The sequence below is a fragment of the Poecilia latipinna genome, unplaced genomic scaffold (assembly GCF_001443285.1).
Source record: "Poecilia latipinna isolate Pla-1442-1.1 unplaced genomic scaffold, P_latipinna-1.0 Scaffold1012, whole genome shotgun sequence".
Classification (NCBI taxonomy): Eukaryota; Metazoa; Chordata; class Actinopteri; order Cyprinodontiformes; family Poeciliidae; genus Poecilia; species Poecilia latipinna.
Genome location: NW_015113628.1, coordinates 256,655 through 280,183, shown reverse-complemented (window position 1 = coordinate 280,183; position 23,529 = coordinate 256,655). Strand labels below are relative to the sequence as shown.

The following is a 23,529-nucleotide window of genomic DNA, read 5'->3' as shown; positions in this document are numbered from 1 at the left end:
ACAAATCTTGAAAAGGCATTACCAGCCCTGGAAGATTTTATAAAAAAAAAAAAAAAAAACAAAAAAAAAAAAACATCAGCTCCAAACTTTTCTCAGCTAGCTAGTACGCTAATAAACTGAAGAAACCACTGGCTGTATGTGCGTTTCAAAAACGTAGTATAGAAATAAATGGAATAGAAAAGAGCTGTCGTGCAATGACCTGTACAGAGTCAACATAAAAAAAAACAACAGATTTTGTTCTTATGGATAAAGACAACCTGAACAAAGTGAACACTTTAATCTTTTACAGTAAATGTGTTTGTGCCAAAAGCCCCCCGAAAAAAAAAAAAACAACGTTGAAGGTCCAGAATAAGTAATGAGAAAATCCATCGTGTTACATTTTGCTTACCTCTTCCAATCAAAAGAAAATGCTACATAAAGTGTTGTTTTCTACATTCCTACATCCATATTCAAGTCTTTCCAAGAGAACACAGTGATCCGATGCATCAAATGCAGCACTGAGATCTAACAGGACAAGTGCAGAGCCCAGTAATTATCTGAGACCATGAGAATGTCATTAGTGACTTTTGCCAGAGCTTCTTCAATCCTACGATGGGCTCTGAACTCCTCAAGCGGGTTATTACCGGGTGATTGCATAGTAAATGCTGGCAGAATAGGAAAAGGTTTTTCCGAGAATTCTAGGTAGGAAAGGAATATTAGATATGGTCTGTGATTTATAAAAGCATCTTCAGAGATGATGTCTTAAGTAGATCTTATTGAAGTTGTCTTTATCCAGTTTTATTTACAGTTCATTGCACAGTAGCGCCATTGGTTGAGGGCTTAAAATATTCTCGGACTCCAACAGGCAGTGGTCTTTTTGTCTGTCTTCATATCTCCTCTCTCAATTCTTTATCGATTTCCTCTCCTTCTCTCCTCTATTGATTATCGATTCTTCCTCTCTATTGGATCTATCTAGCGCTTGGAGAAATGTTTGCACAGTGCCTGGCCAGCTCTCCATCGCTGTTTGGATGTCTCTTTATTGATGATTCAGCTTTAAAATAATGTTTTTTCTTTGCTGCTCTACATACTCAAACGTGGAAGAAAAAAAAATTAAACTAGCAAGTTTTGTTATCCTGCCTCTCAAACGAAGCCCTTTACTTTAAGTGCCTTGTTTTGCTAATGGCTGTTGTTCCAGCAGCATGCTGGGCTGCACTCAGCTTTCTCCCAGACGATGGTCTGAACCAAAGATGAGTCTCACTTGACCCGGTTTTAGTCAATATTCTCTGTATTCCAGAGATCATAGGATTTGAATTAACGTGGGATTTGGTCCAGATTGGAGTCTGAACTTTGAGAGTTGCTGATCTGAAGCTTTTCGCCACCAAAGCGAGCCACAAATTCTCTGGTAACCGCCGCATGCGAGAGCCAAAGGGACCCAGTAGTTTTCCCAATCAGCAGTTAAAAGCGGAATCGGGTTTCCAAGTGTGTTTGCAGCAGAGAGCGAGCCGGCACGTCCAAGAAATTACATCTGGGTGTAAAATATTCCCTCCTGGTTTTTTTTCTGTGAAAGCTCTTTTTCTATCTATTTTTAATTTAGGGTAATTTTTTGTTCAAAAAAACCAAAAAGAACCTTTGCATTTAGCATGTGTTGTTCTGTTTTTTGGGGGTTGTTTTTGGGTTTTTTTGTTTGTTTTTGCCTGTTGTACTAAAATAGCAGTAAACAGACTGGGGTGCATAAGAAAACATGACTCATCGATCTGTAATGTAAAGTCATTTATTTTGTTTTTTTTTTTTTTTTTTTTTTTTTGTTGGTTATATTTCGAAAAATTACCAAATATAATCTTGTGCTCCCTTTTCGAATTTGGTTTTCTTTTGTTGACGCATCTTCTTACCAAACGGTAAAAACAGGAAGAAATGGCGCCACGTTTTCCATTTAATTACGTTGAACATAACAACGTTAGTTTTTTTTTTTTTTTTTTTTAAATGGGACGGTTGGCATAAAAATTCACACCAGATGTCTGGAGTAACTCGTGTGTAAATTTCCTCTTTAACATTGTGCTTTCATGTTGACGTGTCCAGCCCTTTAAACCAATGACATCCAAAACGTTCAGCTTTTGCCTCATCTGCCCTGACTATGTTCTTTTTTTTTTTCTCTCTCTTCAGCATTAACTCTTATTTTCTTGAAGAGTAAAAACAACATTGTCTTTGTCTTTGCCAGGTGTTTCAAAATCTTAGTGCTCTTTTGTTCTTGGACAAACCTTTTATGATTCTTTTGACTTTTCTGTCACAAATCCTTCCCGTCTTTGCTTTGAAGCTGAATTACATCCTTTTCCGCTTCTTGCAGTTCTCGGCGACACACTTTGCAACAACGAGATCCTTGTTTTTATGGGGGGTTTTTTAAGAAAAGGTCTATTTGTTTGTACCAATTATGTCACTCGTACCATACTGATTTGCAACCGGAATGCTTTCGAACTACAACTATTGTATCTGTTTTTATGGCTTTTTGTGCCTTTTTGCACATCCTTTTCTTCTGTTTAATTCTCATTAACTTACATTTTAAGATTTTAGTCATAACTGTTTTTCTGGACTAATTTTTTGCTCCTATTGCACCAAAATGTCCCCTTTCTGTGACAGTAAAGAATATTTTTGACAAATTCTTGCTTTGATTTCTTTGTTCGAAAAATATCTTACTACATAAGTTTGACCCCCAAAAAAGGTACAACGTCCAGAACTTGTACAGGTTCAGTAAGCAGCCTCAAGGTTGGCGAGTTATGTCAGTGGAGGGACGCTCAGTTCATTTATATCTCATTTATATTTCTGCCCCCTCATTTTGCAAATAAAAGTTTGACAAGCGCATAAAAGTCCTGTCTGAAACACACATTAATGATCAATCGTGCCTATTCCAGATGGATTCCTTTTCACTGGCTCAGAGCTGCTCATTAATGCCCTCTTTGTTAGGACAGACTTTAAAAGCACGGATTTCTTTCTCAGAGCTTTCCCACATTTACGAGGTGGAAATTGAGCCGCAGCGCCCATGCCCCACGTCCTCATCATTAAAAAAGCCGGAACATTGAACAGCTGGGAGACGGCGAAGCATCTGCTTCAGAGAAACATTAACCGTGTCCTGCAAATTTAGGCCCACCCGCTCCCGACTCGGTGAGCCCGGCCTCGGATCAGGCGTCGACGGCCCTCCTCCCACCCCCGCCCTTGTCCCCGTCCCTCGTTTTTGGTGCCGTTCACGTTCGAAACGGAGGATCACAATGTTCCGAACATCAGCGCCTTCCATTTACAATCTGAGAAATCCCAGGAGGATTTGATCCCTCCCTGATTTTTTTTCCCCTCCTTCACTCATCATCGTGAAAAGTGTACTGCGGAGCTCTGATAGCAGGCGAGTGTCGAATGTTTGGTTCCAGGGTTTCCATTTGCTCTGTGCCGTTCGCACGAAAGGAAGTTCATAATCTTTTGGTTCGCAATCTAAAAGTTTCAAGCCGATGACTTTCTTCTTGAGTAACTCTGTCAATGTCCTCTGTATTTTCCAGGTTCAACTGATTCACTACAATCATGAGCTGTATACGAATTACACGGAAGCGGCGAAAAGCCCCAATGGACTGGTCATAGTGTCCATATTCATGAAGGTAAGTCAGATAAGGTAAAGATAAGCCTTTGATGATGTCCGCCTACCAAGGATTTATTCATTGAAAGGGAAATGAACTTTGTCTGGACTCGGCGAACCTCAGCCGAGGCTCCCAAGACATTTTGTACCGAGTTACTTCTTAGAAATTTAGCAGAATTGATTCGGACATAAGTTTTCTACAGTTAAGGGATTTTGAGGAAGCGGTAGCTGCACAAGAAACCCTGACCTGGTTTTATCTGGTGGTTAATCATGACAAGACGGTTTAAAATGGAATATCCAGTCCAAAAGAAGAAAAAAAAAAAGAGAGAGAGAGAACTGGCTTAAAGGACCAGTCTTTATAAGACAGACATGTTTTCTCATGGACAAACATTCTTATTTTGTGTGTGGATATCTTGAGAACATTTTGAGCTTTACTAGTGTCAATAAATGAAATTGCTTTGCCAAATAATAAAAGAAATCAGCGGTTAATCTGTTTACTGCAGCCAGAACGACGGCTCAGAATCAGGCCAACACCATATGCAAGAAAATGCTCGTTAAAGTATATGTTTGATATTCCCTTTGCTATAAACCAAATTGCTGAGAAGTAGAGGAAGATTTCATTTACCCAATGCAAAAAGAAGTTTTAATATTTGTTGGGAATTGAATGCTCTACAGACGAGCTGGATGGAGCTTGACTCGTTCTAACTCCAGACTCTTGAGCACAACTGAATATAAGCCACACTCACCGACTTTGAAAAGAAAATATAATTGTATGTACAGCTTTAAGAGACCACTTAAGATGATCAATTTATCTGATTTTACACTTTATAGGTTTATGTTTGAGTAAAATTAACATTGTTCTTTTAGTCTATGAACTACTGATGACATGTCTCTGAAATTCCAAGCAAAAATTTAGTATTTATTTGCAGAAAATGAGTAATGGTCAAATTAACAATAAACATGCAGTGCTTTCAGACCTCAATACTGCAAAGAAAACAAGTTAATGTTCATTTAGAAACAAAAATACTGATGTTTTAACTCAGGAAGAGTTCAGAAATCAATATTTGGTGGAATAACCAGGAGGTTTTCAATGGGGTTCAGTGAAGTGGGCTCTTCATTTTTTCCAGAGCTGAATATGGGCCACAGGTCTCCACATTTAACATGAGATTTTTTTTTTCTTTCACTTTGGAAAAATAATTTACGGTACATATTTTATTTAAACAGTGTCTGTATCATTGTTGCTTGAAAAAAGAGGGAAAAGTCATCGATCGCTATCTCCATCTTCCTAAACCCACTGAAGTCGTCGTCTTCAGTGTCGGATCAAACGGACTCGCTCACACTTCCTCAGTCCGTCTTTTGTTGTCGCTCTCAATGTCACTTTCGTTCTGATTTGCTCTCGGGGTTGGTGTGCCGTCCTCTTCATCACGAGCCCAGCCTGTCAAACCCTGTTGCTAAAGCGCCGTACATTAGCCACATCGCAGAGTTCAAAGTGTGTGAAAAAGGAAGCGGCTTGCAATCCAGAAATTACAGCGTACGCCAGTCTGCGTTTCTACAAGCAGGAACGACACACACACACGCACAGATTCAGGCAGAACTTGCTACAGCTTGTGACGCTAAAAACGGCCGACTGCGTTAACAAATAGAGACACAAGAAATGTTTACAGATTGAGCCGTAAGTAGCGACTGTGACCACAGTTCCATGCGGACACTGATCCAAATGATCTACGATATTAAAGCAAACAGAAAGGCCAGAAGCAGTATTTCTGTATCCGTCTCTGCTTTCAGTGGTAGAAACAAAAGTACTTATTTTAAGCACGCAGTTCAGTACTGCAGGAGATTTAGAGGTAGGAAAAGAGTCACACGTGAATGTCAGCTTAAGTTCAACCTGAACTTTCAAGAGATTGGTGAATTGTCCACCGTGTTACTCGACAAATGTTCATTGACTGAGAAAGACTTTATAATCTAGTGGTTTAATCTGAAATCTGTCCAGTTATGACCGTATTAAAGATAATTTATTTGCAATATTTCCACAAACTCAGTTTAACGCATCATGATATGAAAAACATCACATTTACTGCTGCCCGTCTCCCTCCTAAATCCTCGACTCATCTGAATCAAGAACTCGCGACTCGCCAACAATTATCACTCTAATTACCCCGCCGAGCGAAGCGGCATGCTCTCTGGATCTGTGTCGGTGCTGAGCAGCGCTGTTAGGCTGATGGCAGCGCTCGGTTGTCCCTTTGTTGTTTCTGAGAAGTCACCATCTCGATTGAAGGGCCGGGAGATCAAAGAGGCAGCCGATGCCCTTTTGCCGCTATGCACACTGAAGCTGAAAGTTCAGCTCCCGGCGGCTAATGAGCTCCCCAATGTCAATGGGCCCATCACCGAGTCCTGAGAGGACGGAGGGAACGGTGACCTCGGTCGGCACCTCCTTGACTCGGCTCCTTCATCGCCAGAGCGAGGGGGTGCTGCAGGTGTGATGGCCTCTGGAAAAAATGCTGGAAAAGTTGCTGCACCGCTCGGTTGCTGGGAAAGAGCATGAACATTTTATTGGTTGTATTATTGTAACGAGGGGGGGGGGGGGGCCTTTCCTAAATTAAATAATTTCAATGAAAACATACTTTTCTTACAAGATATAATTCTAGAAAGACTATTGGCTTTCGTTGCATTATGGTCTCATCTGATTATTTACCCACATTTTCACAGTAAAACCTGAAAAATGGCTTTAACAAGTGTAGTCTTGTGCAGCGAGCTTTCAAGAAGCACTCAGTTGTGGCCGGTTTATGGTAAAACGACGGTCCTTCTTGTCCCCAGTTGTAACCACATTGGTGCTCACTGGAACCTTTCATCTGTAGCCAATGCTATCAACAGGTTTTAGACTTGCCAACAAGAGTTAATGTCTTTAAATGACATTAAGAAGCTGATACTTATCTACACATACAGGGAGCATAATATCCGTCCCAACACTCACAGATTGCAGCTGGTTTCTCAAATTCCCATGGCTTTTTGCTTTTTTCTTTTCTTCATGTGTTCAGTTATTTCTGCCCCCTCAAGTCATTACATTTGTTTTTCATGTGTTGCTTAGGTTGTCGCCAACATCTGGTGTGGATTTTAATGCCAACGGCACCAATAGCAATGCATTTCCTAGAAGATATAAAAAGACATGAATGTGTTTAGTGCTTATTTTCCATTCTATGTTCATACAATAAAGGTGCTATGCAAACGCAGAAGGGTCATACAGCCAGAGTCATTCATCAGGATTTTATGATTTCTTACTTAATTCATGCCATAGTTCTGGAATCCTCACAGCATTCAGCAGCAATAAAGTACAAAGTCAAAATAATCTTTAATTGACCATTGTAAGAGGAGGTGGAAAGTTCAACAAAACACCTACACTCTGTCTTACTTTGCTGTGTTTTATTTATCATATGTATAAAAAAAATGACCAAAAACACAAGCTAAATGTGAGCTTTTTTTTTTTTTTTCTTAAAAATTAAAAACTACAATCTCTCTAAATTTGTGGATTGATGCATTGCATTGTTGGAAAATAAAGAAGTGTCACATCTGCTTAACTCGGAGAGCTCCAGCAGCTGTGGACTAAAGGTGTGCAGGGCCATCAGTCAGAAAGGACAAAGTAGCTGTAGCATCAATGTGCTGCTGCTTCTTCTATCCCTCATTAAAACCGGAGTGCCGCTGCCGTCTGTATGTTTAGAATATCTGCTGACATTTAAATAAGCCCATGTGGAAGCACGGCTCTGCATAAACATGATGCAGGAAGCATTAGGGGGCTCTCACTCAACAAAGGACCAAAACTCCAACAATGCAAATTGAATGTTTAAATTTAAATGTCTGTCCCCAGAGTTCAGCCGTGCTTGTTCTTTTAAGAGAAAAAAAAAAAAAAAAACACATCCGCGTTAAATAATCTAGATGAGCCACCGGTGTACCGCTGTAAATACCCATTCCACATCTAATAGGAAAACAGTTTAGTTCTCCTAACAGACAGGAAGCGACGCTAAGCTTTTCTCTGAGACGTTTAGGAGCAAAGAATACGTGCAGCACGAAAGACTCTGGGCGTTTTTATGTAAAGTTTAAAAATGTTCGCCTTGTGAGTCCGTGGGGCTTCTCTGAAAACTCGGCTCGTCCTCCACGTTGGCGTTTCCAAAACGCCCCGAGGCGTTATTGTTGTTCTGAGCGGCTGTGTTTCTCTCTGCGTCGGCCCCATAATGCACCGGTGACCCGTCCTGGGGCAGGCCCCACCTCTGGGCTGCGGACCACCTGAGACGGCCACCGGCCTCCTCGTGACCCGTGAAGCAGAATTAAACTTGCATAGAAGACGGATGGATATCGTAACCCAGAAGAGTCCCAGCGCACCTTTCCTTCCCCCCCCATCTGAGCTCGGGATTAGTTTCAGATCAGAACTTCTCAAACACAGAGGAACATCGAATGGTTTTGTTCTTCGCTACAACAACAACACCACATTTGGAAAATTGACTGAGTGGATTCTCGCCTCTGGCATGCTTCTTCTTCTTCTTCTTCTTCTTCTTCTAAGGCAGCACTAATTGCCTCTCTGTTTAAAATATTCACATCCGACCGAAATTAACAGTAATGGATGAAATCAGAGCCACATGACGCTAAACGCGTCGTGGTTTATTAAAGCGGCGCGCACGCACCAGATACTTCCATGCAGCAAAAAAAAACAAAAAAACAATCCTTCCGAAAACGGGCATTGAATAAAACGCAGTCTTGTCCCACACGAAAAAAAAAAAACAGTTATGTCATATGCTGCCCCCCCCCAACCTGACACCCACTGCTAAAAATCTGATACTCTTCTTTTTTTTTCTTTTTTCGCCCCAAAGTGTTGCTTCACTCCCACCGTCTTAAAGCATGTGTCACCCACTTACTTCCTTCACACAGTAGTTAGGTGGTAATTAGACAAATGGAGGATCGTTTTTCTCACTTTTCCAATGAATCATTCCGTTTCTTTTTCTTTTTTTCTTTTTTTTTGGCATTTTCACATTTTCGGTTTCATCCCTGTGAGTCAGCGTGCCAGGACGGACGCCTATTCTTTTTCAGTTTTGAGGCACCACTTAGGATGACTGAGGATTGCCTCACAATGCGAAGCAGGAAACCAGAACAGTCCTTTTTGCAGAAGTATTCATGCTGCTGAGAGGCTTTCGTATTTTGTTGTGTAACAACTACAATTTTTTATTTTTTTTTTTATTTTATGAAACAGACCAATATAAATTGGTGTGATCTTGACACGGGAGCATAATGATACCTGGTTTTCAAATGGAGGCATGCATTTGTTTTAAGTCCCCATCACTCAGATAAAGATTAGGGTTCGACTGACGCTGTAGGACAGTGAAGTTGGTCAGAGTTGTTGGGGGAAATGCATGGAGCTAAAACAAAATCAACCCCAGAAGGGGAATATGGAAAAAAAAAAGAACTGAGAAGTTTGCCTTCCAGCAGGAAGGGGCTGCAAAGAATGGATTAGATTAAAACATGTCTGTATGTTACGGTGGCCAGTTGAAAGAAATCTTAGTAAATTGAAAACCTGTTGCAAGACTTCAGTTAATGTTCTCTCTGTCCAATCTGACCGAGCTTCAGCTATTTTACAAAAGAACAATGGGCAATTCTGTGTCCCGTTTTCTTTCCATTTCAGAATCACATTGACAGAAGGTGGTTCTGTCACAGGGCTCAGCAATCTGTCATTTTTACCCTCCGTCCCACTAAATAAGTTCCTTAGAGTCGCAAGCGTGACATGACCGCTTGGGGGGGAAAAAAAGATGCATGTCATTTTTTTCAAGAATCATCAAATTATTTCTGTTGTTCTTTTAGATTACTTTAAAGTAGCAAAAAAAGTTGTGAAAAAAAGAGGCTGGATACATTGTCTTCAATGGGATGTCGGATGTTGACATTTGTAGAAAAATATAAATCTACAAAAAAAAAGGTAGATAAAAGCTCATATATGCCAAACTAATGACAAGAAAAATAAATGCAAATCTTTACATCTATTTGCTGAAACTTGCATTTATTTATTGGTTATTTATCATTTGGAAAATTAATTAGCCAAAGTCAAGATTTTCCTTTTTGATCTTAAAACAGAGCATTAGTTTATGGGGTAGGAGTTCATAAGTTGTTGTTTTTTTTACTTATTCCTTCTCCTTTTCAAACATGTTGAGATTATTGTGGTAAAAAAAATGCATCTCTTGTATTCCTTGTTTATGTGTGTTATTTATAAATTCAAAATAAATAAATAAATAAATAAATAATAAATTTGCAGCCAAAGTCTTCAAGAGCCACTGTGGAAGGTCCAAGGTGCCACTTGCGGCTCCGGAGCCGCAGGTTGCAAACCCCTGCCTCCATCGCACGACGTCCTGCTCAACAGATGACAAATGTAATTTGACAACATGAAAAACATCTCCAAGGCACCGTGAACAATCTGTCCAAGTGTTTTTGTTTCCATTACGAACCATGCAAACCATCCTAATCCATCACAGATCGTCTTAAGCCAGAGCGACGTTCGGTCGTATGTTTTACAGTCTGCACTAATACTCAGACCTGTAGTGAAGACATTTCCTGCTGAGGAATGAAAGGATCCCCTCAGGTAGCTCCTAGAAAAAAAAAAAAAGATAAAAATTGAGGGAGATGGGTTGGGGTGGGGGAGGGGAGGGGAGAGCAGGAAAATCCACAGAGCAGCATGAGGGGCTGTTAAGCCATAATGCCCGCCTGAAGATGGGAAAGGGCAGCGACTGAGTAATTATAGTGCGAGGAAAAGAGGTGGATGACGGGCACATCTCTTTTTAATCACTCCGCCGAAAGACACCTCGGCCGTTAGAGCTGCTAAGTCCACAGAGCTGATGGAGACGGGGGGGCCAAAGGAAGAAAGAAGGAAGCACATAGCCTGGAGGAGGGCAGGAAGCACAATCCCATGATGGTCATATGCATGCACCTCCACGTAAATGAGGGCCATCCAGTACGCAGGACTACTCACTAAATAGGATTTTATGTTCCCTGGCCTTTTACAGGGATTTTGGTTATTTCCACACCCTGTGCATTATGTAAGACTTACAGATTTAATTTGAAATGTTTAACTTGGTTGAGGAAGGAGAGAAACCGTCTAAGCTGGATGGATGTGCGCTGAAAAAGCAGCAGTCTGTGTTCAACACTCTGATTTCTGATGCAGATGCCGAGGGCAGTATTTAAAAGTGGAGCGTTCTTTATCTATTAGCTAGGTATCGAGCAAGTTTTCTACTGCTTATATGTTTGTACGCTCAATGCAGAGTTGGAGCTTCACCCGCAACCCGTCGATACAAAGACAACCATTGATAATCTTATGGAAGTTCTGTCGAGAGGTTTTTAAACCAATTTGTCAATACTGAAAGTCGATAACTCGCTTACCGTTGTTATTTTTGAAAAAAATGTGAATTTGTTGTTCTTGGATGCTACAGCTAAGGTCAATTTAAAGCGAGGACATTTTAAAGAGTAGCATTTTTGTTCACAGTCTTTCTAAACCTTGGATTTTTACTGATAGTTGAGCCCAAAAATATTCATAATCCTTGACGAGTTAAATTCAAAACGAGTTTAATTCAACCAAGAAGTTGGTTTTTGACAGAGAATGAGACGAGCATTTCTCAAAACGTAATATGCTGTAAAATATGTGTCTTTTTCTAAATTGTATTTTAATATATGTAACTATTTGAGTTGTAATTGTTGTTTCATAGATTTTGTTAGTGTTTCATAGTTTGTGTTCGGTTCAAAACCGACAATTTGTGGACCTTTCATGGAATGGACTATATATCCCATGATGCTTTAGAAGTTAGAAGAAGAAGAAAACATGGAAAATTACAGGCGGGAAAACATAAATCCGCCAGAGGTGTAAATAATTTCGAGCTTATCTATTTAATCAACCCAGTCAAAATGGTTTTCAACGTCAAAGTGTTCGTAAGCTGCATTGATAAATCATGTCAAAGCCACCATTTTTTATTTTATTCACACTTTTGGGGTTAATAACTATCGATAATTATTGAACTCTAATCAGTTCCAGCATCCTTTAAGTGAAATATGTTCCCATGACTATGTACTTATGCTAATTCATTAATAAAATGTTATTTTCTTAATGTTTAGTTGAATTAAGGTATATTTTACCCGTGTGAGACCAGCTCTAGCGCCAGGATTACTGAAGATGTAAATAAGAACTTGTGCTAAGCAGTATAGACTTTGAACCAATTTGGTGTGACTATTACAATAAGTTATTGACCATCACTGTGGGTTCAAGCCTATTGGAGGCTCACTGGTACATTTATGCATTTCGGTGACTGTTGTTGCCATATATAATCAAAGAGCATTGTTTGGCTGCTGTTTTCTTACCAGATTCCTGTTGTTTCAAATGCTTCAAATGCAGGAATAAAGCGTCTTTGGTTGTCTTTCCCGAAAGTTGCGGGCAAAACGTCCTTTGTAGGTAGAGGACAGGTGTTTTGTTGCTTCAAAAGGAAACATTAAATCAAGCCGAGTCACATTCAACAACCCTCTTTTTTTTACTTTCATCTCTGATAAAATTAAACTCGTTTTGATCTATAATAGAATTATGCCAGGATGAAGGAAAAAAAAAAAAAAAGACGCGTTGCATTTCCTATTCACAAAGATGCATTGTGTTCTTGGTCCATAGCAGTGTGTGTCTATAAGATCTTTCTTTTCTTTTTTTTTCCTGTTTTCTTGAAACCAGTGGGAGCTTTTGTTTTTCCTCCAAAAAGACAGAACAGCAGTAGAAAATTGTGTAAGGGCGTCTGACTGAGAAAAATACATGAGTGGGCTTCAGCATTTCACGGCCATTAAAGATAAGATTTGAAAAAAGAAGATTGGCTCTATACTTAAGAGCGCCGTCCCTAGTAGATTAAGTACTGAGTGGGTCCGGGTTAATTTTAGATGTGCTCAATTCAATATTTGACCAACGTTAACCTCGGCCTTTTCTTCCCATGTTCTCTCCCCGCTTCTCTTTCATCCAGATCGCTGAGACGTCAAACTCTTTCCTGAATCGCATGCTGAACAGAGACACCATCACAAGAATAACATATAAAAGTAAGTGCCTGCGCAGTCGTCCACATGACGGAGCATCTCCACCGATTAGATTCCGACTTTAAATGTTTCGCTAAGCCGTACAGTAGCTGCTGCTGCTGCGTCATTTTGAAGGCAGCTGGTTTTTGATTCTCAGCAGGAGCGAACAAAAAGCACCTTGTTCCTTTTAGTCTGCAGCACTTCACTAAAATGAAGAAAAAAAAGACTGTTGCTTAGTATGCTAAGAAGATGATTAACCCCCCACCCAAAACAATGTGGCAATTTATAGTAATATGAAAAAGCATTTGCCCATTTACAGATTCCATCTCTTTTTGTCATTTTTGTCGAGTGTTTCAGCGTGGAGCTTACATGTTCCCTTTATCTTCTGTGCACCTTACTAAAAATATGCATATTAAGTTAATTAGTCTCTCTAGATGGCAGCTATATTTTCATGCATGGTTCAGATCCATATCAGTTCATTAGGCTTCAGAGTCTCTTTCTGTAGAACCGTAACAAATTGTCTGGCCTGTCCAGCACAGAGACGGCTCTGCTCCAGGGCAGACCTGCGCTTTAATAACCCAGAGCAGAACTCCACAACGTCCAGTCTCTGAACGCACGCCTTACCGATCCCTCATGAAACACCCAGCTATCAGAAAACCCCACCACAGAGAGCGCCTGCACTGCTACGGCCGTCCTTTAAACGGCGTTTCAGGTTTGACATTTTGAGCTCCGTAGGAAGAAAAAAATTCATGGATGTAAGAGCCACTTAACCTCTGCAATACTCGACGTAAATGAATGTTTAAAAGCCATGAATTAAAAATATTACTCTGAATGAACTTTACCCCCTTCCATCTTCAACTGCTAAACATCGTTTCTACATTGGAATGAATGAATGAATGAATGAATGAATGAATGAATGTCAGAGGAATCTTAGCTCACAATTATGTCTTTATTTTCTTTTCCTCTTTGAAGACAGAAACAATATATTACCCAAAGCACTTGCTTGAGTGATGCTGTATTTTCAATCCAACATTTTTTATTAGGTGTAGTCCAACTCTTTGCTGCTGTAGCAGCTTTAAATCTTGTAGGAAGGCTTTCTAGGAGGGTTAATATTTTTGCTTCTATGCATTTTTAACCACTAGCTGATTTTCTGACGTCAGACACTGACGTTGAACCTTAAGCTCTTGGCTCCAAATCTATTCCACATTTGTTCAGTTAGGTAAACTCCATGTGTAGTAAACTTGTTCATCTATGTTTTATAGACGATACCAGTCCTAAAAGTCTTCAAACAAGTTTTGGGAGCATTAAATTGTCCAAAATTTTTGGTGTGCAGAAGCATTAAGAGAAATCCCAACTCCTGGCAAACAGCCTCCTGAACTCTCTGCACATTCTGCGCCTCTGCTGACCTCACTGTGACTTCACTCGGCCTCCACTTCGAGGCGGAGTTGCCGTTTGGTGCTACAGTTAGGATGACATTTTAAAGCCCCCCACTCCCCCCCTGCCTGGGGGACCTTATCAGACACATGGCCTCGTATTACAGTACGACCCATTCTGTCTGAATGTCGAGATGGTCGATTTCTACTCCTCTGATGCCTGGAAATCGAGCTTATTGCCAGGCCTGTCACAATAACACATTGTTGCTGGACGATAAATTGTCCCAGAGGTTATTGCGATAAACGATAATATTGTTCTTTTGAGACCATTTTCCAGTAATATAAGGGTAATGGCACAATAACGCAAAAACACAGCCTCACAGATCCACCAGCTTCAGATTCTAAGAAACATTTAACGCAGGAACTGAAGGACATTTTAAATATCCAAAATAAATAACAGAAACAGTAAATAGAATGAATTATAAAGTTGTTGTTAACAAAATTAGCTAAGACCAAAACACCAGCCTGAAAACTTTTGTCATCCAGATTTTGGTAGACAGAGAGAAAGAAGAAAAACGATACATCATGCAATATTGAATTTGTTGAATAAATCACGTGATAAACTAATTTATTGCTTATTGCAACATTTCTACTTATTGCGTGTCATAACAGTCAGTAGGCTTCGTTGCAGGACTGGGGATACTTCCTGTCCGAAGCATCACCATCCACAGCGAGTTACGTCAGCATTTATTTCCCCTGCGGGATAAATAAAGTATATTGAACCGAGCCGATTATAACGTGCGACACTCCACAGATGCGGCATGTAAATAATCTGGTGCCAATTTGTCTCAGTTGCTTTTACTGCAAGACGTCGGTATGTTCAGGCACTCGCTTTGAGAGTCGCCAAGTTTGAGAAAAAGGTAACTTTTGCTCCTGGTGTGATTGGACAGTCAGTGCATTGCTGTTCAGGATCTTTTGGAAGAACCATTATTTTGATGGAAGATTTAGACGTTGAGATACCTGCCGGGGGAGGAAAAAAAAATAAAATACTCCTGATAGCTGGAGGGGGCTTTTGGCTGCGGCAGAAGTCAACGGCTGTTCTCCAGAGATCTCTCACTCCATCCCACTGCAGAGACTGCCTGAGGCCAACTTAAAAGAAAAGACAAATAATTGGATTAATGGGTTGGAGGTGAGTGGCAGATTACACGTGCTGACCCCTGGTGGTTTGGAGGAGTCCCAGAGGGATTTGGGTGCAGCTGGAGGGTGTTGTGCTGCGAGAGGAAAATTTTTTCTGTCCAAACGACAGGAGCTGCAGAGGATTCTGACAGCTGTCCAAAAACTCAGTCTGATACAGCGCCTCACACATGCTGACTCACACACACACACACACACACACACACACACACCACCACCCACTCATGCTTCTGAGACCTGCAGCCAATGTTTCTCCCATCCCAAAGCATCGTAATGCACATATGTGCACTGGTGAAAACAAAATGATGCATTCACACCATGCATGATTAAGAGACCAGAATTAAGATGTATTGCCCAAAAACAACATTGCCTGCCTGGATTTCACAAAATGTCGTTCACCAAATACTGTTACCTTCCTAGAATAATGGCCTAAGTCATTGTTTGCAAAAAAAAAAATTCTCTTGGCCAAAAAAAGACCTTGGTCATCATTTTAGGAAGTGACTGAACTCCTGCAGTAATGTTGAGAATCCTATTAGAACTAGAATAAGACTTAAAGATTTTGTGAAATGTTACAAAAAGTGAAAGTAAACCACAAACAAGTGCTATTTTATTTTTTCTTTTGGTAAATTTGAAAGCATTGGCAAATTCAATTTTGCAGGTTGTACTCCTTGTGTTGGTATTTAATGCATAAATATTCTTAAGACGCGCTCAGACATGAAGGCCATTTGGGAAACAGGCAGCCAGAGGTTGCTTGCGGTCTGATGGGTTTAGATTTAGTTGAAGCCGAACTGCCGAAATCATTTCTCGCTGTCGTAGCTGCGTGACGAAAAACCGCGTCATTTTCCTGTCGGCCTCATGTCGTCAGCCCCTTGCAGTCACAACGCTGTTGGCAAACGTTTCTCCATGCAAAACTATTGTGTGATTGGTCTGAATATCTAGGTAGGACGAATCGTCGGGAAGCACAGATAGTTAGAACACCAGTTTTTTTTTTTTTTCAATCAGAGAGCAGATTTCGTGGAGCGGTTTTCTGAGGCCATGATCGCGCTATGAAACAGTATGTGCCAAGAAAATACATAATACTGCCCCTTTAAAGAAATGATGATGGCTCAATGCAAAGGTTATATCTTTGCATTGAGCCAAGCTAGTTGAAATAGCTTTTATCACCTGATAAATAACCCCATCATTTAAAAACTGGTTTATGTAATCGTTCAAGTTACCTTTGTGATATTACGTTTCCATCAGTTGTCGCAAATAAAAGCACTTAGACCAGTCAAACATTTGAACATTTTTGTCTGAAATGTTTGTTTTTTGTATTGTAATTCCGTCCCACCGGCAGAATCTCAAACTAAACCGTAATGCCGTTTAATTAGTGCTCAAGTTTCCAGCAGTCCACCACGGTGACCCCATCACGGCAGGCTGTCCATTTTGTCATCCGAGGCTTCAGACTACGACGAGTTACTGGGAGCAATCTAGTGGAGTGTGAACACGGAGCAAGAGATGGTCTGTCCAATTAGCATTGTGACAGTGAAGACGGTTCGGATAAAACGGCTTTTTGAAGTGCAACACCAACAGCCTGCCACTCACCCGACTGCAGACGCCACGCGAAAGGCGAGGCGAGGAGAAATTAGCTCTGAAACACGAGCTGAAGGCGCGACGAGCAGCGAGGAGCGTGTACCCACAGAACCCCCCGCAGAATATACCGCCCCCCCCCCCCCTCAGGTCTCGGTGACAAGACTGGGGTGTGATGAAAGAGTCAAACTGCAGCGCATGTTGTGAAGGGTTCAAACCAACTGCAACGCTTGTCAACATGTCAGTGTCCAGGGTCATAAATATTTCACAACGCTACATTATTACGAGCCAAGAGATGTGCGGCTGGGGTTGATTTCACATAGCGAGCCTCGGCGTTTGAAAGCGTGCAAAAACACGGAGGCCACGTACTTATTTTCACATTTTTGTGGATGGGGGCGGTGGAGGGGGGCTCCAACCTAACTAATTCTGATTTATTTTATCTGAGTCTGGAGGTGTGCTGTGTATGTTCAGCTAACATGGCTAAGCAATCCTGACCAGAATTTTCTAACCCAGTAAACAAACGATACGCTTAAGTTGACCCAGTAAGGAAAGCGACCAAATAAGCAATGGCAGTCATGTGAATGTGACATGATAAATTGTCATTAAAAAAAAAAAAAAAAAAGCCCAAGATGATTTATCAAACTATTTCGTCTTTCTAAAACTTGCTGCTGGAGGCGTTTTCTGGGACGTGTAAGCAGGCTTCAGTCTCATTCTGTCATCAGCGACTCCGTTTTAAACGCTTTTGTGCACAGAAACAATAACGTCCGCGTGACTGTGCTGTTGATTTTCCTCCAGGTTCTAAAATGTGGCGGAGAAAAAAAAAGAAAGAAAGGGATTTAAATCTTGCATCGAGCGGTTAAAATCAGTCAACACAAATTAAGATTATATTAATGCTATTTGATCAAAAGATGAGCTGTGTGAGACAAAAAGAGGGAAATAGTTTGTGAATATGGAACGTATTTCTACTGGTGAGTCATTGTTTAAAAAAAAAAAAAAAAACTCAGGCAAATTGTATTTGTGTAACCTGCAAATTTAAAGTTCAAACACACAACCGGAGCACAGTGGGTTCCGTTAAGACATGGTTGTTGTTGTTTTTTTTGTCTTTTTATCTTTTTCCTCTATCTCCTCCTCTGCAGATGATGCATATCTTCTGACCGGCCTCAACATAGAAGAGATCTACCCAGAAACGAATAGTTTTATCACCTACGAAGGATCGATGACTATCCCTCCATGCTTTGAAACGGCCACATGGATCCTGATGAACAAGCCAGTGTACCTCACACGCATGCAGGTGAGCCACAGCCGCCGTTCCAGGCTACAGGAAAATCTCACCTTACTAAACGATGCATCCAATTCTCGCCTCTTCCCCGGAAAGTAATGCCGCAAAGAGTTCGGTAACGCTTCCGTAAGCCTCTCACTCCGTCTCTGTGCCTTCCTCTGTCTTTCCACCTAGATGCACTCCTTGCGGCTGCTGAGCCAGAACCAGCCGTCTCAGATCTTTCTGAGCATGAGCGACAACGTTCGCCCCGTGCAGCCGCTGAACAACCGCTGCATCCGCACCAACATCAACTTCAGCATGCAGGGCAAGGACTGCCCTAACAACAGGGCTCAGAAGCTTCAGTACCGGGGTACAAACGCCACTTTTACTGGCTTTTGCTGCCACTTTCTCCTGAGAATAGTTGCTTTATTAGGACATGTCGACTAGTTTAGACAGGTTACTTATTGCCCCATTCCTCCTGACAGAGTTGACGTAAACGACTCTCGTTTGTAGGGCCCTTTGCTTCCAAACACCTTTTCACCACCGCTGACCTTTTATTTCATGAGACTGACATTGGGACCTTAATGTAACTACTCTAAAATGTTGACTTTGATGTCCTTAAAAAGCCACTTTGCAGCTAAATTGGCTACATGCTCAATGCTGTTTCCGATATGGAAGACCACGTTTTGCCCAAAGCGTCTCCAAGCTCAGGTCTTGATAAATGAATATGATGTTTTTTCCTCGTGATGCCTTCTATATTGTTACTACATACTTCATATTTAAGTGTTGGGATGTCGTTCCAAGGCTTGTAGCTTCTGCTTATTCTTCCTAACTATGGTGATCAAGACCAAACACTTTTTGTTTCATTAGACTTGAGGACCAAAAATGAAGGTCTTTGTCCTGGATTTATTTAATTTTGAAATGTTAAACTTACTTCATAAATTGCTTTTGTGGTCTTCTATTTTGAGTAGAGTTTCTCTTTGGCTGATTTAGTAAATATCTCAATGATTTTTTATTTTTTTTTTTATCAGAACATTTGGTTATGACTCAGTTGTGGCTTAAGACGGTCTCATCACTGCTCCTTATGACTCTGGACTCTGTAGTTCAGCTTCCAATCTCCTCTTCACTGTTTCTGGCCAAATATGAAGTTGCTGAATTGTCACTCCTGGAGCGTAAAATGTGTTTAAGGTGAGCTGTAGCCTCGGCGCCTTCTGCTCATTGTGGGGTTTACTGTACCGTGGCTCACCCAAAGCGTGACCATTTTTCTCTGTATCTCGTTCCCTCATTCTTCCTCTGTTCTGCACTGTTCACTCCAAAGAAAAAAAAAAAAACTCTCCTTCTGAGCAACAGTTTGTGAGGGAGAAAGCGTGCGCCTAGGACGATGCCGTACAGGAAACGCAGCTAATGCATTACTAAGCTAACTGTTTTTGCAAGTGGAGCATTTTCAGGCTAAAATTGAGAACTGAAGTCTTTAGTTTTGGCTTGAATACGTGAACAGGTTTTGGTAAGTTGAGGAAAATAAAAGGCAGGGAACAACGAGACCCACACCTCGGTCTGAGGAATGAACAACGGCACTAATGTAGTAAATGGGAGATCAGAATGTTTCTGGACTGCTACTGACAAAACATAGGGTTTCTGCTACATCTGGAAAAGTTTGAAATTTGATTTAATTGTTTTTCTGGACAGAATAAAAAAGAAAATAGGAATATCAGGGGAAAGAAATTGTTTGTTTTTTCCTCTCTTTCTGTGATTTCTCTTTTATCCTTCACTCCTTTATGTCCTTATTTTCTTTTCTTTGTGCTCTTACTCTTTCTATCCTCATGCCCTCCTCCATTCCGTCCGTCTTTGCAATCCACGCATCCTACCTCTATTCTTTCTGTCTTAACTCTATTGTTTCCTTCCTTCTTCCGTTCCTCCCGTCCTTTTTACGTACGCCTCACCGGGAAAATAAAGTGGACACGTTCCAGACACGGTTCAAAAGACCCATGTGCTTTGATCAGAATGTTAGCGGGGAAAACAAGCTGAAACACAGCCGCTTGGCTAAATCTGTTCGAAATGTAAAACAAAATCATAAAGACGATGAAAGAATCGGAAAAACTATCGCTTGAACGGATCAAAGATGAGCCAAAATGGCAAAGACTAAGCCAATGATCCACACACAAAGGTGATCAAAGCAGCTCCACTGTTACCTGTGGGCACTGTAACAATTCAAACGCACCTAAATGTCAGGAAGAAGCCCGTTCAACGCCTCATGTTGAATAAAGCATGCATGTGGTGGCGCAGGTATGGCGCGATGGCTTCTTTTCTGTTTACACCAGATTACCTGAAAAGGTCAAGTTGCCTTATGCTGAAGTGGAAACGCTCATGAACAAGTTCAGAACTTTAAACATGCCAGTAAGGGTGCAAGAGCCTGGTTGGAGGCCAGCAAGATTATAAATGAATAAACCAGCAGAAAGCATGTGGGATGAGGAAGTTGGTGCGACAAAGATATGAATCAGCTCTTGGTGCTAGTGGGAATACCATAAAATATCTAAGCGATTCACAAGTACCTTACTACTTAAAGCATTTTTCACTTCATACACTATATGTTGATTTTTCTACAGAAAAATATTAATGCAATACAGGCTCTTTGAACATTTTCACATGCCTTTCTCCTTTCGCTCCTAGACAACCAATAAAGACAAAACTTCTCTTTACGTTGTGATGTGGAGTAGATTAAAAACTGTTCTTGGGATTCCGAGCATCAGTTCCATTTTTTTAACACACTACTATTCGCTGCACACTTCACATGGTACTGATTTCAATAAAGCATCCGAGTTGGCCCGTGTTTATTGGCTCACATCTGGATTGTGAGCAAGAGAGAAACCTGATGGCACAAAAAGGGCACGTCGACGTCACTTTACTGACAATGTAGTTAGTTAGTGAAGAGTTATTTTAGGTGTATTTTAAGCATCTGATTATGTTGCAAAAACCCGCTGCCTTAAACAAACGTGCCAGTTCCCGTTTTAATAAGCCCGGTGCTTTCCACACCGCCGTTGCATTTCCACAAAGGCTGGCACTTGAAAAATAACAGTCCCCTCCTTAACTCCACCTCCAGCCCAGCAGTCAACACACACACACACGCACACACACACACATTTACATTCATTCCACTCACTCGGGCAACATCCCTCTGAAACAGAGCGCCGTGGCTAAAGATGAAATATGGCCGCCGCACAGAGGAGGAGGAGGAGGAGGTTGAGGGAGGCGAATAACGCCGCAAAACAGCTGAGCTGTGGAGCGTGGTGCCATACTTTTACAGCAATTTTTTTTTTTCTGTCTACATACAAATCATTATTCTTGCTGCTTTTTTTTGTTTGTTTGTTTTTTTTCTCCCCCTCTCTTGCAGTGAACGAGTGGTTGCTAAAGTAGGCGCCTCCCCTCTCTCCGCCCTTCCTACGGATGAGCGAGGACAAGAAACGAATGTCGGAGACGGAGAGCGGGAACGAGGCAGGTGGAGCGGGACGTCGGGACGTCGGAATGTGGAATCGGTCTAAAGGCTTCATCTCATCTGAGAATCTTTCATGACGTTGTACAAAGAAAGAAACGGATCACTTTTCTTTTTTTCCTTGAGCGAGAGAACTTGCGAATGAAAAGACTCTTCTTTTCATACATTGAGAACTGTTATAGCCCTCAAGCTAACACATCCTTCCTCCCCTCCTTAAACTGTATGACTACATCTATATGAACATTTTGATACGGATGATTTTTTTTTTCTGTTTTGGGAGGAGCAATCAAAATAGAAGACTCTTAAAGTTAAAAAAAAAAGAAAGAAAAAAGAAAATTTAAATGATTTGATAGCCTCCCAGCCAATAGGACAACCTCGGGACATTAAAGCCTTTGTACATAAAAAAAAAAAGATGCTGCCATCAGTGGTACCATCCAACGACAAACCCACCGGTCAACGCTAAGCAGTCAACGGGACTCGCACGAACATTTCATCACGGTCACCCGTACGGGGCATGTAATCAGCAGGAAGCTACAAAGACGACACAGCCTTACTTAAGTCATTTTTTATTTTTTATTTTTTTTTCCCAAAACTGAGTCATGCTACAGGAAACGAGCAATCTGGCGCGGAGCGTCCCGGGGCCTCGTGTTGTACATATTACTACTATTATCGATACCGGAGAAAAACGACAATGTAAAGAAAAAGTGACGAATTACAGAATAAAATCCAAAAAAAAAAAAAAAAAAAAAAGATATATAAAGAAGATTTGAAGTGGAAAAAAAAAAAAAGATACAAAAGTTATGAATTTTAAACAGCTTGGCACACTTTGAATTCTCGAGCGGTTCTCGGTGTGAGCTGATGCCTTTTTTTTTCTGTTGTTTACAATGGTCATACACTGTGTTTGAGTAATGTTATCGGCCCAATAAATGTGTCTAAAAAGTCCACTCTGGAGAACGCTTCAGTCTGTTAAAAAAACAAACCCTGATGTCCTTATATCTGTTCCTGTCTTTGTGCTGCTCAAAACACACGAAAAACCTAAGACAAATCTGGATTAAATATCGGGAAAACTTCACACATATACAAGTAATCTCTTCTCTTTTTTTTTCCACTGTAAAAGGGATTTATTTGCACCTGAACAAAAACTGTCATGTTTGTTTTGACATGTTCAAGACTTAATCTTCAAACCCCCCCCCCTCTGATATATGGCAGAAATCCAGGTGGATTCATCTTTTTCAGAACGTAAAGTCATGCTGAACGCCCCATTATGACACGTTAGGGTTTCTACAGACTTATTTAGCACGCTGGCAGTTTATTTAAAACTCCCCACGTTCAGAAAAGAGGAATAATTGATTTCAAATTCACTTGAGGCCTCTTTAAACCCCTGAGCTCTCTGGATCCCCACACGATGTTTGCTCCCAATTTAAAACTCCGGGGGGACTGTAAGGTTTTAACAAAGTAAGCTTCCATCAAAAGTCTGAGAAACAGACGTTGTAATCATACGCAGCTCATATGATATTCCTGTGTGGGAGCAAATACCAAAATTCTTTTTTTTTATTACATTTCAAAGACTTTTTTTTTTCTTGCGTTTTTATTGGTTGTGCACATTGCATCAGTTTTATGTCATTATTAAGATGCGTCCTACACATCCGTATGTCAAAATGTGTTCAGGAAACAGACAGGCTGTCACAGGATGTTAGCACTGTTTGACATAAACATGTATTAAATGTGTTCGTATGTCAATATTCCGCCTTCGGAGACCCGACGGTGCGTCTGGAGCGGCACCACAGGGTTGTTGCAGAAAGTGCGGATGCGGTATTACGGTCTGGCTTTTTTTCTTCTTCTTCTTCTTCTTCTTCTTCTTCTTTTTAACCGTCACATGCACAGCTAGAGCTTATTAGATGCGTACAGTGGAGGCTCTGTCGGAGTTACAGTGACATGTCAGAGTCTTTCAGATCGCATCGGCGAGCATCAGGGGGTTTGGAGGAGGAAAGAGTCTCCACGCACC

General features: G+C 41.0%; 1 protein-coding gene across 2 annotated transcripts in view; it reads left to right on the top strand.

Annotated features, from left to right (window-relative positions):
* Positions 1–22,467, top strand: part of ca10a (carbonic anhydrase Xa) — a 267,244-nt gene extending 244,777 nt beyond the window's left edge. For both annotated transcript variants that reach the window (XM_015050834.1, XM_015050835.1), the window contains 5 exons: positions 3,516–3,611; positions 12,595–12,667; positions 17,916–18,070; positions 18,233–18,407; positions 21,426–22,467. In XM_015050834.1, the coding sequence (XP_014906320.1) occupies positions 3,516–3,611; positions 12,595–12,667; positions 17,916–18,070; positions 18,233–18,407; positions 21,426–21,448 (522 nt within the window). In that variant the 3' untranslated portion in view covers positions 21,449–22,467. The remainder of the gene's footprint in view (positions 1–3,515; positions 3,612–12,594; positions 12,668–17,915; positions 18,071–18,232; positions 18,408–21,425) is intronic.
* Positions 22,468–23,529: the final 1,062 nt, after the last annotated feature.